The 14,488-nt window shown below is 60.8% G+C and overlaps 2 protein-coding genes across 5 annotated transcripts in view; one reads left to right on the plus strand and one right to left on the minus strand.

Annotated features, from left to right (window-relative positions):
* AP3D1 (adaptor related protein complex 3 subunit delta 1) overlaps positions 1–9,412 on the plus strand; it is a 46,425-nt gene extending 37,013 nt beyond the window's left edge. The window contains exons 25-32 of the mRNA XM_012435835.3: positions 1,365–1,526; positions 1,878–1,925; positions 2,281–2,470; positions 2,927–3,015; positions 3,176–3,261; positions 3,869–3,990; positions 4,290–4,369; positions 8,176–9,412. Of these exons, the coding sequence (XP_012291258.3) occupies positions 1,365–1,526; positions 1,878–1,925; positions 2,281–2,470; positions 2,927–3,015; positions 3,176–3,261; positions 3,869–3,990; positions 4,290–4,369; positions 8,176–8,271 (873 nt within the window). The 3' untranslated portion in view covers positions 8,272–9,412. The remainder of the gene's footprint in view (positions 1–1,364; positions 1,527–1,877; positions 1,926–2,280; positions 2,471–2,926; positions 3,016–3,175; positions 3,262–3,868; positions 3,991–4,289; positions 4,370–8,175) is intronic.
* Positions 9,413–11,445: 2,033 nt separating this feature from the next.
* IZUMO4 (IZUMO family member 4) lies at positions 11,446–13,969 on the minus strand. 4 transcript variants are annotated; one of them, XM_012435851.3, is made up of 10 exons: positions 13,753–13,969; positions 13,582–13,662; positions 13,409–13,480; positions 12,964–12,990; positions 12,793–12,868; positions 12,581–12,628; positions 12,465–12,476; positions 12,111–12,128; positions 11,887–11,940; positions 11,446–11,649 (listed from the first exon to the last, which is right to left on the minus strand). In XM_012435851.3, the coding sequence occupies exons 1-10, from the start codon at positions 13,967–13,969 to the stop codon at positions 11,559–11,561; spliced, it is 696 nt and encodes a 231-aa protein (XP_012291274.1). In that variant the 3' UTR covers positions 11,446–11,558. The 4 variants fall into 4 exon arrangements, with proteins under 4 accessions (XP_012291274.1, XP_012291269.1, XP_012291270.1 ...); XM_012435846.3 differs by lacking the exon at positions 12,465–12,476 and having other exon boundaries at positions 11,887–11,910; XM_012435847.3 differs by lacking the exon at positions 11,887–11,940.
* Between the last annotated feature and the right edge of the window lie 519 nt (positions 13,970–14,488).

Raw genomic sequence — 14,488 nt, forward strand, 5'->3', positions numbered from 1 at the left:
CAATCTCAGTTCACTGCAACCTCTGCCTCACGATTTCAAGCAATTCTCCTGCCTCATCCTCTCAAGTAGCTGGGATTACAGGCACACGCCACCACACCCAGCTAATTTTTTATATTTTCGTAGAGATGGGGTTTCACTGTGTTGCCCAGGCTGGGCTCGAACTCCTGAGCTCAGGCAGTCTGCCCGCCTCAGCCTCCCAAAGTGCTGGGATTACAGGCGTGAGCCACAGCACCCAGCCTTGTAATAACCTCCTTATTCACACGTGATTCACAAGTCTAATAGAGTTTGCTCATTTAAAGTATGTGTATGGTGGTTTTCCATAGATTCAGAATTGTGGAACCAGCATCAACTCTGTCTAGTTCCAGAACTTTCCATCACCCCTGAAGAAGCCCCATTCCCTCCAGCCATCACTCCTCATTCCCTTCCCAGCCCTGGCACTCAGCATCCCCATCCTGTCTTTGCGGACGTTTCATAGAAATGGGATCATACACTGCGTGGCCTTTTGGGTCTGATGTCTCACTGAGCATGATGTCCTCAAAGTGCATCCACGCTGTGGCTTGAGTCAGAGCCCGGTTCCTGTTCGTGGCTGGGTCATGTTCCAGTGTGTGGCGAGGCCACACTGTGCTGACCCCATTCCTCGGTGGACAGGTCACGCTGTGCTGACCCCGTTCCTCCGTGGACAGGCCACACTGTGCTGACCCCATTCCTCGGTGGACAGGCCACGCTGTGCTGACCCCGTTATTCCGTGGACAGGTCACGCTGTGCTGACCCCGTTCCTCCGTGGACAGGTCACTCTGTGCTGACCCCGTTCCTCCGTGGACAGGTCACGCTGTGTTGACCCCGTTCCTCCGTGGACAGGTCACTCTGTGCTGACCCTGTTCCTCCGTGGACAGGTCACGCTGTGCTGACCCCGTTCCTCCGTGGACAGGTCATGCTGTGCTGACCCACTCATCTGTTGATAGCCACTTGGGCTGCTTTCACTTTGCGGTGACGGTGTGCTGCTTTGAACAATCGTGCAGTGTGTGTGGGCGTGTGTGTTCCCTCTCGGGTGTGTACGTGGGCATGGGTTGCTGCATCAGGTCTGGTGTCCTCGCCAGTTTGCCCCGCATTGCTCCCTGGTCAGCTGGAACTGTTCCCTGAGCTGCTTCGGCTGGCCTGCCAATCAGGGACAGCCTGGCCTCCGTTGAGCTGGGTCTGGCCTGGGCCGGGCCCCGGTAGGCCTGAGGCCAGGCTAGTCCTGCCACCCAACCCAGGCACGTGGGAGGCTTAGCCTGAGCAGCGCGGCCTGTGGTCCCCACCTCGTGTTGTGAGCAGGGCTCACCGGAGCAGCTTGGGAACTGACACGGCCCCTCCTCCCGCTCCAGAAATCTCCCAAGCCCAGGAAGAAGAAGCACAAGAAGGAGAAGGAGGAGCGCAGCAAGGGCAGGAAGAAGTCCAAGAAGCAGCCTCCGGGCAGCGGGGAGGTGGCGGGGGAGGCGGCGCAGGAGCCGGTGCACAACGGCGCGCCCGAGGAGGAGCCGCTCCCGGTGAGGGGTACTTCAGCGCCCCCGCCCCACGCCAGGGCTCCTGGCGGGCTGTGGGCTGCTCCGCACTCCTGCTGCCTCCCTGCGGGAGAGGACTGAGCAGATTCCAGAAGAAGCTGAGCTAGTTGGGGCAGGGGCCTGGCTTGGGCCCGCAGCCCTACATTCAGCACCCCCATGGTGGGCTATATGGTCCTGGGAGCCGGGGATCCCTCACAGGCCCCTTTGAAGCCCCCTCGCCCCAAGCGTTCTTGGAGTCACGGCGTTTGACCTGGGGTATTGGGCAGCACTGGAGTTTTTGTTGGGACAGAGCCCAGGGCCTGGTCTTTGAGGCTGACGTGCCTTTTTTCTCTCCAGCCTGAGTCCAGCTACTCCCTCCTTGCTGAAAATTCCTACATTAAAATGGTGAGTGACGGCTGCTCCGTTCCCTGGGGCAGGGCGGGTCAGCGCATGCTCTTTGGCATGGGACTGTGCATAACCCGGCCAGGCCCCCAGGTCCTGCATGCTGGTGTGCCCAGGGCCTGTGATCCCTGCGGGGGCATTGCTCGGCAGCGCCTCTCGCTCGGGTCAGGTGCAAGACGTGCCCTGAGGCCTGGGCTGGCAGGAGGGTCCCTGCCTTGTGTCACAGAGTAGCCACGGGAGGCACTCCGGCCGAGGCTTGGGGGCCCCGCTCTGTGCCTCCGTGGCCACTGAGGCAGGAGCCCGTGCCTGTTCCCTTCGGGGGGCCCACCTGCCTTGTTGACGTTGGCTGTGCCCGCAGACCTGTGACGTCCGGGGCAGCCTGCAGGAGGACAGCCAGGTCACCGTGGCCATCGTGCTGGAGAACCGGAGCAGCAGTGTCCTCAAGGGCATGGAGCTCAGCGTGCTGGACTCGCTCAATGCCAGGATGACCCGGCCGCAGGGCTCCTCCGTCCACGATGGCGTCCCCGTGCCTTTCCAGCTGCCCCCGGGTGAGCCCCGCCCCGCTCACGGCCTCTCCTGGGGATTGTGGGAGCTCAGTGGGATCTGCTGGTTCTTGTTACTACCTCCCTACGTCCCCTAGGTCCCCAGGCTGCACCTCAGTGCCTCTTGAGTGTCAGGGTCTCGCCGCAGCTCTGAGAAGCGCAGTGGCCTCGGATGGACCTGGCCGGAGCCCTGGGGGCTGGACTGGGGGCTGGGGCCTTCCTGGGTTCCATGGCTCCAGTGGCTGTATCTGCCCTCTGTGAAATGGGCATGGGACCAGGTTCAGGCCAAACTGGGGACACCAGTACGCTCATTCCTGCTTCTGTCCCCCGGTGCTCCCTTGGGGTCTGAGCCCAGCTTCCTGATCAGCCACAGAGGACTCAGGGCTGAGGACACATACAGGGGCCCCACCCATGCTGATCCCCGGCTGCGTCTCAGGTCCCCCTCCCTCTCACCCCCGCCAGGCGTCTCCAACGAAGCCCAGTTTGTGTTCACCATCCAGAGCATCGTCATGGCGCAGAAGCTCAAGGGCACCCTGTCCTTCATCGCCAAGGTATGCAGGACTCCACTCGGCGTTGAGGAGGCGGCTCTGCAGGCTGGGGCTTTTTCTGCCCCATCCCAGTGGGTGTCCTAGTGTCCCGATGGGAAGTGGGCCACCTGCCTGAGCTGGGCCCGACTCCCCACTCAGCTGTGCTGCTTTTGCTCCCCTGCAGAATGACGAGGGTGCGACCCAGGAGAAGCTGGACTTCAGGCTGCACTTCAGCTGCAGCTCCTACTTAATCACCACGCCCTGCTACAGGTGGGGCCTGGCCACTGCCCCACTCCCAGCGCTCCCCCTCTGCCTCCGCCTCCCCTCCACCTGTGCCCCGGGGCCTGAAGCTTCTGGGCAGGACTTTAGAGATGGATTTGGAGGTGGCCAGTGCAGGTCAGGCTGCCTGGCGTCTATGCCAGCTGGGGCCGAGTAATTGAAACCACAGGCAGGGAAGCTTCACCCAGAGAGGCCTTGGCTCCTGGCAGTCCCAGAGCCTGGAGGGCTGAGACCAAGGAGCTGGCAAGGTGGGCTCCTCCTGCGGCTCCTCCTGGGCTCAGCATGTGGCACTGCCTGCCCCCTGCATCCTCGAGGGCCATCCTCTGTGTGCCTGCACCCAGTCCCTTCCTAAAGGACATCCGTCCTTATTGGAAGAGGCCCACCCCATGGCTTCAGGCACCTCTGTGACCTCTTTAAAGACGAGTCATTGTCAGTTTCTGGGGGTGAGAGCTTCCACACATGAAGATAAGGCATCTTCAAGGGCTCCTGCGACCTCCCGGCCCAGGCGCAGCATGTGTGTCGGGTTTAGTGGGCTTCCGAGCCAGGGAGCCTGAGGATCCCGGCCCCACCGGAGTCAGCCTCCCTGTCCCTCCTACAGCGACGCCTTTGCCAAGTTGCTGGAGTCTGGGGACCTGAGCATGAGCTCAGTCAAAGTCGACGGCATTCGGATGTCCTTCCAGAACCTTCTGGCGAAGATCTGTTTTCACCACCATTTTTCCGGTAAGGAGAGTGAGGGGCTGTTGGATTGCACGGGGTTCGCGTACGCGGTGGCCATCTCTTCCTGTTGGAGCCGGGCCTATGGCCTCATCCTTTGGGATCCCGGGTGGCTAGTGGCCCCGAGGCCTGGGAACTGGTTCGGGGATTGCTGTTCATACCCCAGGCCTCCCAGGGACCACACTCTGCTCCTGCAGCCCCCTGGACCTATGGCCCAGGGCAGCCCAGGAAGGCAGGCCCTGCACTGGGGGCGGGGCTGCACCTGTGCAGTGTGTGGGGAGCCTGAGCCGCCCGCTCTGTTGCAGTTGTGGAGCGAGTGGACTCCTGCGCCTCCATGTACAGCCGCTCCATCCAGGGCCACCACGTCTGCCTCCTGGTGAAAAAGGTGAGCCCCAGGCCACTGCGCTTGCCCTGGCTGCTGCCGCCTCTCCTGGGGTATAATGCCCAGGCCTTCATTCTCAGGGCTGAGCCTTGGGGCTTCGAGGGCTCAAGGACAGGGATGGCCGCACTGCAGCTGTGAGCCCCTCACCTGCGCCGGCCCACTCAGCAGCGCAGGCTCTCGCCCAGCAAGTCGGGGCTTCCTCCTCCTGCTGTGCTGCTCACTCCAGGCTGACGCACGGCTCCGGGGGGCCCCCACTTGCTCAGCACTCCCACCCCACCCCCTGCACGAGCAGCCAGGGCCCTGGGTCGGACGCTCCGCCTCTCGCTCAGCACTCCCACCCCACCCCCTGCACGAGGCAGCCAGGGCCCTGGGTCGGACGCTCCGCCTCTCTCGCGCCTCTAGAGTAACCCCTTGCCCGCTGCGCTCCGCGCCGCCTCTTGCCCGAGTACTGCAGGTGGGTGTCTCTTGCAGCGTGTGAGTGCTTTGTCGAGGGCTTTCGTGTCTGTGTGGATGCACTTTGGTCTGTAGTTTTCTTTCCTGGCACCTTTGGTTTTGTCATAAGTGATCTCATTAAAGAGTGTAGAGAATTCACGAGGAAGATCGTCAGGCCGGGAGAGTTCCTTTTCTGCAGGCTTCTAGCTACAAACTCGGGGTTTTTTTTGTTTTGTTTTGTTTTGTTTTTTGATTTGGAGTTTCGCTCTTGTCGCCCAGGCTGGAGTGCAGTGGCGCGATCTCAACTCACTGCCTCCTCTGCCTCCCAGATTCAAGTGATTCTCTTGCCTCAGCCTCCCAAGTAGCCCGGACTACAGGCACCCACCACCGTGCTAGGCTGATTTTTGTACTTTTAGTAGAGACAGGGTTTCAACGTGTTTCCCAGGCTGGTCTTGAACTCCTGACCTCAGGTGATCCTCCCGCTTCAGCCTCCCAAAAGTGCTGGGATTACAGACGTGAGCCACTGTGCCCGGCCTATCATTGCTGCTGTTTCCATTCCTAATGTTCCACTTTTCTCCTGGTTGACTGCCTCCCATGAAACACTCACTCTGTCCCCTCCCCAGCCCCTGGCACCCCACATCCTACTTTCTGTCTCTGACTCTGATGACTCCTGGGACCTCCCAGGAGTGGAACCACAGAGAACGTGTCCTGTGTCTGGCTGCTCTTAGTCTGCCTCATGTCCCGGAGGTGCATCCACGTCACAGCCTCTGTCAGGATTCCCTTATGTTTCCTTTCTCTTTTTTCTTTTTTTTTTGGCGACAGAGTCTCACTCTTGTCACCCAGTCTGGAGTGCAGTGGCGCGATCTTGGCTCATTGCAACCTCCAACTCCTGGGTTCAAGTGATTCCCCTGCCCCAGCGTCCTGAGTAGCTGGGATTACAGGCATGCGCCACCTTGCCCAGCTTAATTTTACAGTTTTAGTAGAGACGGGGTTTCACCACGTTGGACCAGCCTGGTCTTGAACTCCTGACCTCAGGTGATCCACCCACCTCATCCCCCCAAAGTGCTGGGATTGTAGCTGTGAGTCCATTTGTTTTGAATATACACCCTGGAGTGGTATTGCTGGGTCCTGTGGTCATTCCATGTTTGACGTTTCAAAGAATTGCCAGACGTTTCCCCGGCGCTGCACCCTGTTTCCCGCCTGCAGCTGTGTCAGAGACCCCTTTCTCCATCTGTCGGTGTTGTGCTGGCGGCAGCTGTTCTGATGGGCGTGAGGCGGCTGGGAGCTGATTTCTTTTGCTGCTGCTTCGGCGCCGCACTCCTCCTCCCACCCTGGGCTGCTCCCAGGGCCGTGTTCAGATGTGTTCACTGCTGTTGCTTTCCTGCCAAGACCACTTTGCCTCATTCTAGCTGTTCTGCTGTTGAGCCCATGCAGGGGGTCTGATTTTCAGGCCTGAAATTCCACTGGGCTCTTCTTGTATCTTCCATGTCTTTGTTGATGCCCTGGTGGTCCGCTGGAGCATTTTCCTAACGCTAACGCTCATGCCAGCTGGGCGTGGTGGTGTGTGACTGTGTCCCAGCGACTCAGAAGGCTGTGGCAGGAGGATCACTTGAGCCCTGGAGGTCGAGACCAACCTGGGCACATGGCAAGAGCCCAGGTCTGCAAAAAATGTTAAAAATTAGCCAGGCGTGGTGGAGTGAGCCTGTAGTCACTGCTACTTGGGAGGCTGTGGTGGGAGGATCTCTCGAGCCTAGGCGTGCAAAGCTGCAGTGAGCCATGATGTGCCACTGCACTCCATCCTGGGCAACAGAGTGAGACTCAAAAAAAACCCCGTGTCTGAGAGTCCCAGTGTGTGTCCGCCTTGGCATTGGTGTGCCCATGGCCTTGGTGTGGGTGTCTGCTGATGGCCTTGGCGCTGGGGTCTACTGAGGGCCTTTCCCTGTGAGGGGATTCTCCTGGTCGTTGTCTGCAGAGTCCTGTGAGCCTCTGGGCCTTGTTCCATCCTGTGGAGGACGTGGGTGGTCAGGTCCCAGCTGCAGGTCACCTCTGCCTTCTAGGAGCTGTGACCCCAGGTGCGTCCCCACCTGCCCCGCCTCTGTCCTGTTGTCCCTGGCCTGGCGGGACCGGCAGTGGCCTCTGGACTCGGTTCCTCTGGACTCAGTTCCTCTGGACTCTGTTGCCTCTGGTTGCTCTGGGGCGGGACCCACAGCATTGGGCAAGCCCCGCAGGTAGTGAGCAGCTTCACGGGCCTTCCCCACGCACCTCCCTCTCTGGGGCCTCTGGTTACCCGGCTCCCCTGGCTGCTTCCACAGTCACCGCTGCTTTTGGGCCCAGTGGCAGGAGGGCAGGAGGACAGAAAATGCTCAAGTCGCTGCCAGCCCAGGAGCTCCTCGGTGTTTGGAGTCGTCCCCGTCTGCCTCTGGCTGCCTCAGGGCCCTCAGGTGCCGGCTCCCACTTCCATGCGGGCCGGAGCCTCCCACGGGAGACTGGGGTGCGTGGGCCACTCCCTCACCTGAGCCCCTCCCATTTTATTTTTTAACAATTAGCAAATTCACAAAATTACAAATGCAACACATACAGCTGTGAGGCAATATTTGCATGTAGTGTTTTTTTTTTTTCTTTAATTTTTTTGAGGTAGGGTCTTACTCCGTCACCCAGGCTGGAGTGCAGTGGTGCAAACACGGCTCACTGCAACTTCACCCTCCTGGGCTCGAGCGATCCCCCCGCCTCAGCCTCCCACATGGCTGGGACCACAGGCGTGTGCCGCCCAGCGTGGCCTACATGTACTGCCCAGGCTGGAATACAGTGGCATGATCTCAGCTCACTGCAACCTCTGCCTCCCGGATTCTGGCGATTCTCCTGCTTCCCGAGTAGCTGGGATTACAGGCACCCACCGCCACAGATGCCTGGCCAATTTTTCTTATTTTTAGTAGAGACGTTGGTCCGAATGGTCTCAAACTCTTTACCTCAGGTGATCCACCCACCACAGTCCTCATAAATGCTGGATTACCGGTGTGAGCCACCGCCCCTGGCCCCTGCACATACGTTTTGGTTTTTTTGAGACAGAGTCTTGCTCTGTTGCCAGACTGGAGTACAGTGGCGTGATCTCAGCTCACTGCAACCTCTGCCTCCCAGGTTCAAGCAGATCTGCCTCAGCCTCCCGAGTAGCTGGGATTATAGACGTGTACCACCACACCCAGCTGATTTCTGTATTTTTAGTAGAGATGGGGTTTCACCATGCTGGCAGGATGGTCTCGGTCTCTTGACCATGTGATCCGCCCGCCTTAGCCTCCCAAAGTGCTGGGATTACATGTGTGAGCCACCGCACCCCGCCCCTGCACATACTTTTAAAAATGCCAGTCTTTTTCCTTACACAGGGTGAGAACTCCGTCTCGGTCGACGGGAAATGCAGTGACTCCACGCTGCTTAGCAACTTGTTAGAAGAGATGAAGGTGACGCTGGCCAAGTGTTGAGAGCTGCCTGCGAGCCCCGCCCGCCCCGCGGAGCACGCGCCCAGGGACCGCAGCCCTGACGAGTCTCACCTCTCCTCGGTCGTGTGTACTGTACCCAAGCCTGAGTGTTAATTTAACTCCGTGTCGTCCTCCGTGTAGACATCGGAAGTCATATGTTGCGTTGAATTACCTGAACGTCCTTTTTTACTGTGACTCTTCCGCTCTCTTTGGCAAGAAGTCCCCTTCTTGTCCCCAAACCAGCAAGGGACTCCCCTATCTGGGTCCATGCCCTGCCCTGTGCTGGGGGCCAAGTCCTCGAATGTGGCTCAGGGGCTCCTGGCCTGGGCCGGGACCTTACGGGCACCACGTGGTGGACAGGGTGGGGCCAACGTAGCCTCCTCTGGGGCTGCCTGCTTTTGTCCGAAACACCTTGACGGTGGCGTCCAGAGCAGGGGAAGGGAGGGCCTTTGTCACCAAGGTTCCCTCACAGAACCCGCAGTGGGACAGCAATCCTGTCGGCCACTGTCCATCGTCACTGTGCTCGTGGGCTGGTGGCCAGACCCTGGGATGCCAGGCTGTGGGCAAGGAGGGGCCGGGGGCACCCAGGACAGGCTGCAGTCAGAACCATTGGCCTCTCTGCCACCATTCTTCCTGGTCAGCAGAAGTGCCTCTCAGCGGGCTTGGGTTCGGGGCGGGGCATGTAGTCGCGTCCGCCGCTTGCTGCTGTATGCGCCACGGTTGCCCCGCGTCCTTCCCAGCACCCTCAGGAAGGCCCAGGCGGGGACTGGGAGCGGCAGACCTGGGCTGTTGACCTGGTGTGGAGCGCGCCCAGTGCCCTTGGCGGGACCTGTGAGAGCCGCCCCACCGGCAGAGCCCCCACCCGGTAGGCAGGGCGACCCCGCTCACACCCCACAGCCAGTGTGGGCACAGGACTGACCCTTCCTCAGAGATGATATTTTATCTTTCCTTTTGATGAAAACTGTCACTTTAGCATGTAATCTATTACAGAATCCCGTGCAGTGATTCTAGGATTTGAAATTGTATGATGTGTTACATAAGAATTTATTTGCTATCGACATTCCCGTATAAAGAAGAGAGAGACATATCACGCTGCTGTCATGATTTTGTGTCAAGATGATCCAATAAAGTTGTAAAACAGGCATTTCCATGTGGGGTCTTCTGCCTGGCCTGGGTCACGCGGGCCAGGGCCTCTGCGCCTCAGACCTTGGTCCCCAGCACCATCCAGGTCTGGGGCTCAGGCAGTCACAGGCCCAGGAATCCCTGACCCCATGGTGGGAGCCACAGCGTCTCCCCGCAACGCCGTGCAGAGGAGCAGGTGCCTACTCTCCCTCCCCTTTCCCAGGAGCCCCTCGGGGCGGGGGCAGATCCAGAATTGAGAACCTTGGAAGAGCGGCCACCCCATGCCCCGGGTGAATTTACCTCCTTTATACCCACCTTGGCCTTACACCTTGAAGACGCGACCCTTGAACAAGGTGATGCTGGGTCAGTGGAGGCAAGTCCCGTCAACTCTAACCCAAGACGCAGGCATGGTGGCAGGCTTTTTCACAGCAGGGGGTCAGAGCAGCACAGACACGATCCCAGCCCCACCCACACCAGCGTCCCTTTTAGAAAACCATGCCCGACCTGGCATGGTGGCTCACACCTGTCATCCCAGCACTTTGGGAGGTCAAGGGGGGTGGATCACGAGGTCAAGAGATTGAGACCATCCTGGCCAACATAGTGAAACCCAGTCTCTACTAAAACTACAAATATTAGCTGGGCGTGGTGGCGGGCACCTGTAGTCCAAGCTACTGTGGAGGCTGAGACAGGAGAATCACTTGAACCCGGGATGTGGAGGTTGCAGTGAGCCTACATCACACCACTGCACTCCAGCCTGGTGACTGAGGGAGACTCCATCTCAAAAAAAAAAAAAAAAAAAAAAATAGACCAGACACAGTGGCTCACACCTGTAATCCCAGCACTTTGAGAGGCCAGTGCAGGCAAATCACGAGGTCAGGAGATTGAGACCATCCTGGCCAACATGGTGAAACCCCGTCTCTACTGAAAATACAAAAATCAGCCAGGCGTGGTGGTGCACATCTGTAGTCCCAGCTACTCGGGAGGCTGAGGCAGGAGAATCGCTTGAACCCAGGAGGCGGAGGTTGCAGTGAGCCCAGATTGCACCACTGCACTCCAGCCAGGGCCACAGAGCGAGATCTACCTCAAAAAAAGAGAAAAGAAAAAAATCAGTTGCTTCTGTTATCTAAACACACTCAGCGGCCTCAAAGGAAGCATCCTTCACAGCCAGGCCGAGGCATTAACAGCCGAGACCTGGCACCATCACTCCCGACGCTGCCCGCAGTGGCTACTACCGAGTTTTCCCCCACACGCCTGTGGCTCCAGTGTCCCACAGAGCCTGGGTGCTTGGCCACCTTCCCACAGGCCATTCCTGACCTCAGCAAATGTTCCCGTGCACCCCTCCCGTGATGGGAGCCTGAGGCGTCCACAAGACAGTGCATGGGACCGTGTTGGCAGCAGCAGTGTGCCCAGCGATGTTCTCACCAGTGTCATGCATCCACCCCAGTGCCAGAGCAGAGGGACGCCCGAGGAAGCGAGGAGACCGCCAGGCTGGGGTCACTCGAGTGAAAATGGGACTTGGAACTGCATCGCCGCACAGATGGGACGAGTGCCCTCCCTCCTGGGTGTCAGGAGCCCCGCCTCTGGCCACGATGATTCGACACAGCCCACGGTTCCTGCGTTCCTTGGCTGAGGTCTGACATAAGTGACTGCAACACTCGGTGGCCCTGATCTCCCCGACACTGTAGCCTCGCTTTGCATGGAAGAACCCAGGTGCTCTGGGCTTGTGTGAGTCTACCCATGTGCACTCAGGTGGGCCTAGGCCCCACATGTGGGAGTCCAAGGACGCTCTCTGAGGCCCTGTGAGTGTGGCTCTGAGTGGGTCCCCTGTGGTCATAGACCAAGGCTAGGACCTGCCCTGCTGTGTCGGGGACATTTAGACCTCCCCAGAAGCCCACCTCCAGCCCCCAGAGGCTTCCTCCTGCCCTGGCAAGAACTCTTCTGCAAGGAGAAACATCAGGGACTTTAATCACCGCATCCCAGAGCTCCGTGGACCTGCCCAGGTGCCGATGCCCAGTGCAGCCCGCCCGCATTCCCACCCTCCCGGCCCGGGCCAGCTCGGGCTGAGTCCGGGGTGGAGGGGGACCTAAGGCAGCAGCCACCCAGCTCCAGAAGGACAGGACGGGGCTGAGTCCTGGGCCCCACGTTGTGCTGGGGCAGGCCCAGTGCCGTCAGTGCTGCTTGAAACACTCGACGGCATTTTCCAAGGTCGGGTTGTCCAGGCGTGGGGACTCCAGACACCTGAAGGCTGGCGATACCAGGCTGCAGGGAGACGAGGCCGACTCAGCCCTCCGTGCCCCCCACTCCCCGCCTCCCTCCCTGGGGGTCTTTGCTGGGGGGCCTCAGGTCTCCACCCAGCTGGGACGTGTGGTCCTGTGTGTGGCCACGTGCATGACGCCCGTGTGCCTGGGACTTCAGAAGGGTGTGGGGGCCATGGCATGCTGCTTTTGACTTAGATGCACCCCTTCTCCCAAGGCCTCCCTTCTCCGGGTCACTCACAAGGCTGGGGTGGCTCTGTGCGTCCTGAGCCAGGAGGAGGAGGAAAAGCGTGGTTTGTTCATGAAAGCACCACACGGGTGTGGTTGCAGAGGTGGCATGCAGCAGGTGTCCCAGGCATAGGGAGAGCCCCACCTGCGGTGCTCCACCAAGCTAGAGGACCCTTGGCACCCCCTCTTCTCTCCCTTTACCCCCTCCCCCTGAAGGCCAGACCTGGGCGGCCTTACCTCATGCCCGTGTCCTGTCTGAAAGGCAAGATGGGGCAGTCAGACTCCTCCATGGAGCACCCCTAACCAGCGTGGGGAACCCTCCCAGGCTTGAACACAGACCTGGGGCAGGGGTGGGATCAGACGCTATGGGGACCTGTTAAGCCAGATGAGCCCCTCCAGCTGAGGGTCGGAGACCCTCGAGGGAGAAAGGGGCTGCGGCCGCCTCCTGCACAGAGCTGGGGTGAGGTCCCGCCTCCTCGGGGCCCCTCTAGGACGCAGAAGCTGAGGGGGCCCACCTGTGCCCCACACCTCCTCACCCACGAGGTGTCACACACACACACAGCCTGCGTCGGGTTTGAGGAGGGGACTTACTTGTGCCACTTTCTACAAGGACAGCAGGTTTGGACTCAGGAGGCCGAGTGGCCGTGGGCAGGGTTCCCTCCCAAGCCCAGGTGGCAAGCTCACTGCCGCCCGAAGACCCCACTCACATGTAGTTCAAGAGGCCCTGGACCGCTGCCTTCCACTGCTCCGAGGACCTGTGGGATGTGGGCTTGGAGGTGGTGCGCCCCTGAGCCCCAGACCCTGCCCTATCCCAGTGACGAGGGCCAGGTGGAGGGCGGGGAGCCCCCTCCAAGGAGAGCCTGGGACCCCAGGGACAGCAGGGCCCTGGCATAGGCGGGTGCGATGCCTGAGCCCCTACTCGCAGTTATAGCCAAAGCAGACGACGTGTGAGTCTGTGCAGTTGCTGCAGGAGATGGTCTCGTACTGGAAGATGCCTGCAACACACCACAGCCGCCCAGGGTTCACCCCGGCCTCTCGGGCCCCGAGCTGCCGCCGGCGCTCCCCTCAGCCCGGATGGAGCCTCACTTACCACAGTGGTGCTGACAGTCGATGTGGCCTGTGGGAGGGCAGGACGGTGCTGTCTCTCCAGGCCCAGCCTTGTTCCCCCGCGTGCCTCCTCCCAACCCGCCAAAGCCTCAGGGCCTGTTCACTGGGGCCCAGGCTCACCTGGGTTTCATGTATGTGTGTCCATGGCCCGAAAGGAAGAGGTACCCAAGGTGACCCCCAGCGTAGGATGGAGGAGACAGCAGGGGAGGGCGGTGCGAATACTCTCAGCGCCTATGGGGGCTACTTAGGGGAGGTCCCTGGGGGGTGATAGCATTGATCCTTCAGGCGCTGAGCTGGGTCCCCCTGGGGAGCTGCCCTCCTCTCCAGCTGCCCAGTGCCCTGTTCATGTTACTCCGGCCTCAGCCCAGCCCTGTGGGACTCTGAGGCTCTGGGCAGAACCTCCCTCCCCTGAAGCCTTATTTGCTCACTTTTGATGATGGCGTTCTGGAGGAGGTGCACCTGCTCCCGGAAGATGTTTCGCAGCTCATTGGGGAAATACCCTGAGGTACCGGGGCAAAAGGTCAGGCTCAGGCGGTGGGCGGGGTCGGAGGGCGGGGTGTCCTGGGGTGGGCGGGCCCCGCCTCGGTTTCCCGCCCCTTACCCGGGAAGTACATCTTCCCCTGGTACAGCCGATCCATCCTCTGGTACACGGCTCTCGCCACTTGGTCCAGCTTCTCCCAGGCTGCGGGCGAGAGGAGGAGCCAGGTGAGCGGCCTGCCCGGGGTTTTCGCTCGTAGGGGTCGTCGGGACTGCGCTGCGCTCCGGCACTCACTGATCTCGGCGGGGATGGCCAGGTGCAGCTCCTTCATCGTGTTGTCGCTCCAGTCGGTGAGCAACGCCCCTGACACGGGGATGTCGCCCACCCACCAAGACTTGAGGTTCACATGGTGGCGGTAGAAGGAGAACTTCTCAGAGAAGTTGCTGTGGCAGTGCAGGCAGCCGTGGGCCAGCGCCACCGTCGTGACCACCAGGCACAGCAACAGGGCCATGCCCGTCCCGCCCGCCGCCGGCCAACCAACGGCGCTGCTCGCGCCACACCCCTCAGCCACGCACCAAACAACGGCGCTTCCTCTGCCACGCCCCTCCGCCGCACACCAACCAACGGCGCCTTTGTGCCACGCCCCTCCGCCTCGCACCAACCAACGGCGCCCACCACGGCACTAGGCCGCGCCTCCTCCCCCGCTCACCCAACCAGCACAGGCCCCGCCCCCTCCTGGGTCCAGCCCCGCTCATGAGCGGCCCCTCAGAGAAAACTCCACTCCTGGATGGGACCACCGCCATGCCGCGTCCCACGCATGCGCCAGTGGCCCTTGCTGGCTCCTCGGCCTGCTCCCACTGAGGCCCCGCCCCGTGTCCCAACCACTGTGCAAGCTCCGCCCACAGGCCGCGGCCCCCTGTTGCCAGGCAACGGAGAGCTCCGCCCGGCCCCGCGCGGCCCGGCGGGTTCTCAGGGCGTCCCAGGGCTGTTGCCCGGAACGTGGCTCCGCGCGCCTTCGCCGCTTGGGGGT

This window comes from Aotus nancymaae, unplaced genomic scaffold, assembly GCF_030222135.1.
Source record: "Aotus nancymaae isolate 86718 unplaced genomic scaffold, 86718_ANA_hifiasm-v0.15.2.pri h1tg000124l, whole genome shotgun sequence".
NCBI classification, from domain to species: Eukaryota; Metazoa; Chordata; class Mammalia; order Primates; family Aotidae; genus Aotus; species Aotus nancymaae.

What these genes read in the sequence shown, in the direction of transcription:
- IZUMO4 (XM_012435851.3), bottom strand. Translation starts at nt 13,969, where the DNA reads ATGGCCCTGTTGCTGTGCCTGGTGGTCACGACGGTGGCGCTGGCCCAC. An exon ending in CCAGAACGCCATCATCAAAA is followed by an intron (nt 12,991 to 13,408) that starts GTGAGCAAATAA and finishes GCCCTCCCACAG; the next exon opens with GCCACATCGACTGTCAGCAC. An exon ending in CACAGAGCCACCCCAGCCTT is followed by an intron (nt 11,650 to 11,886) that starts GTGAGTGACCCG and finishes GTCTCCCTGCAG; the next exon opens with CCTGGTATCGCCAGCCTTCA.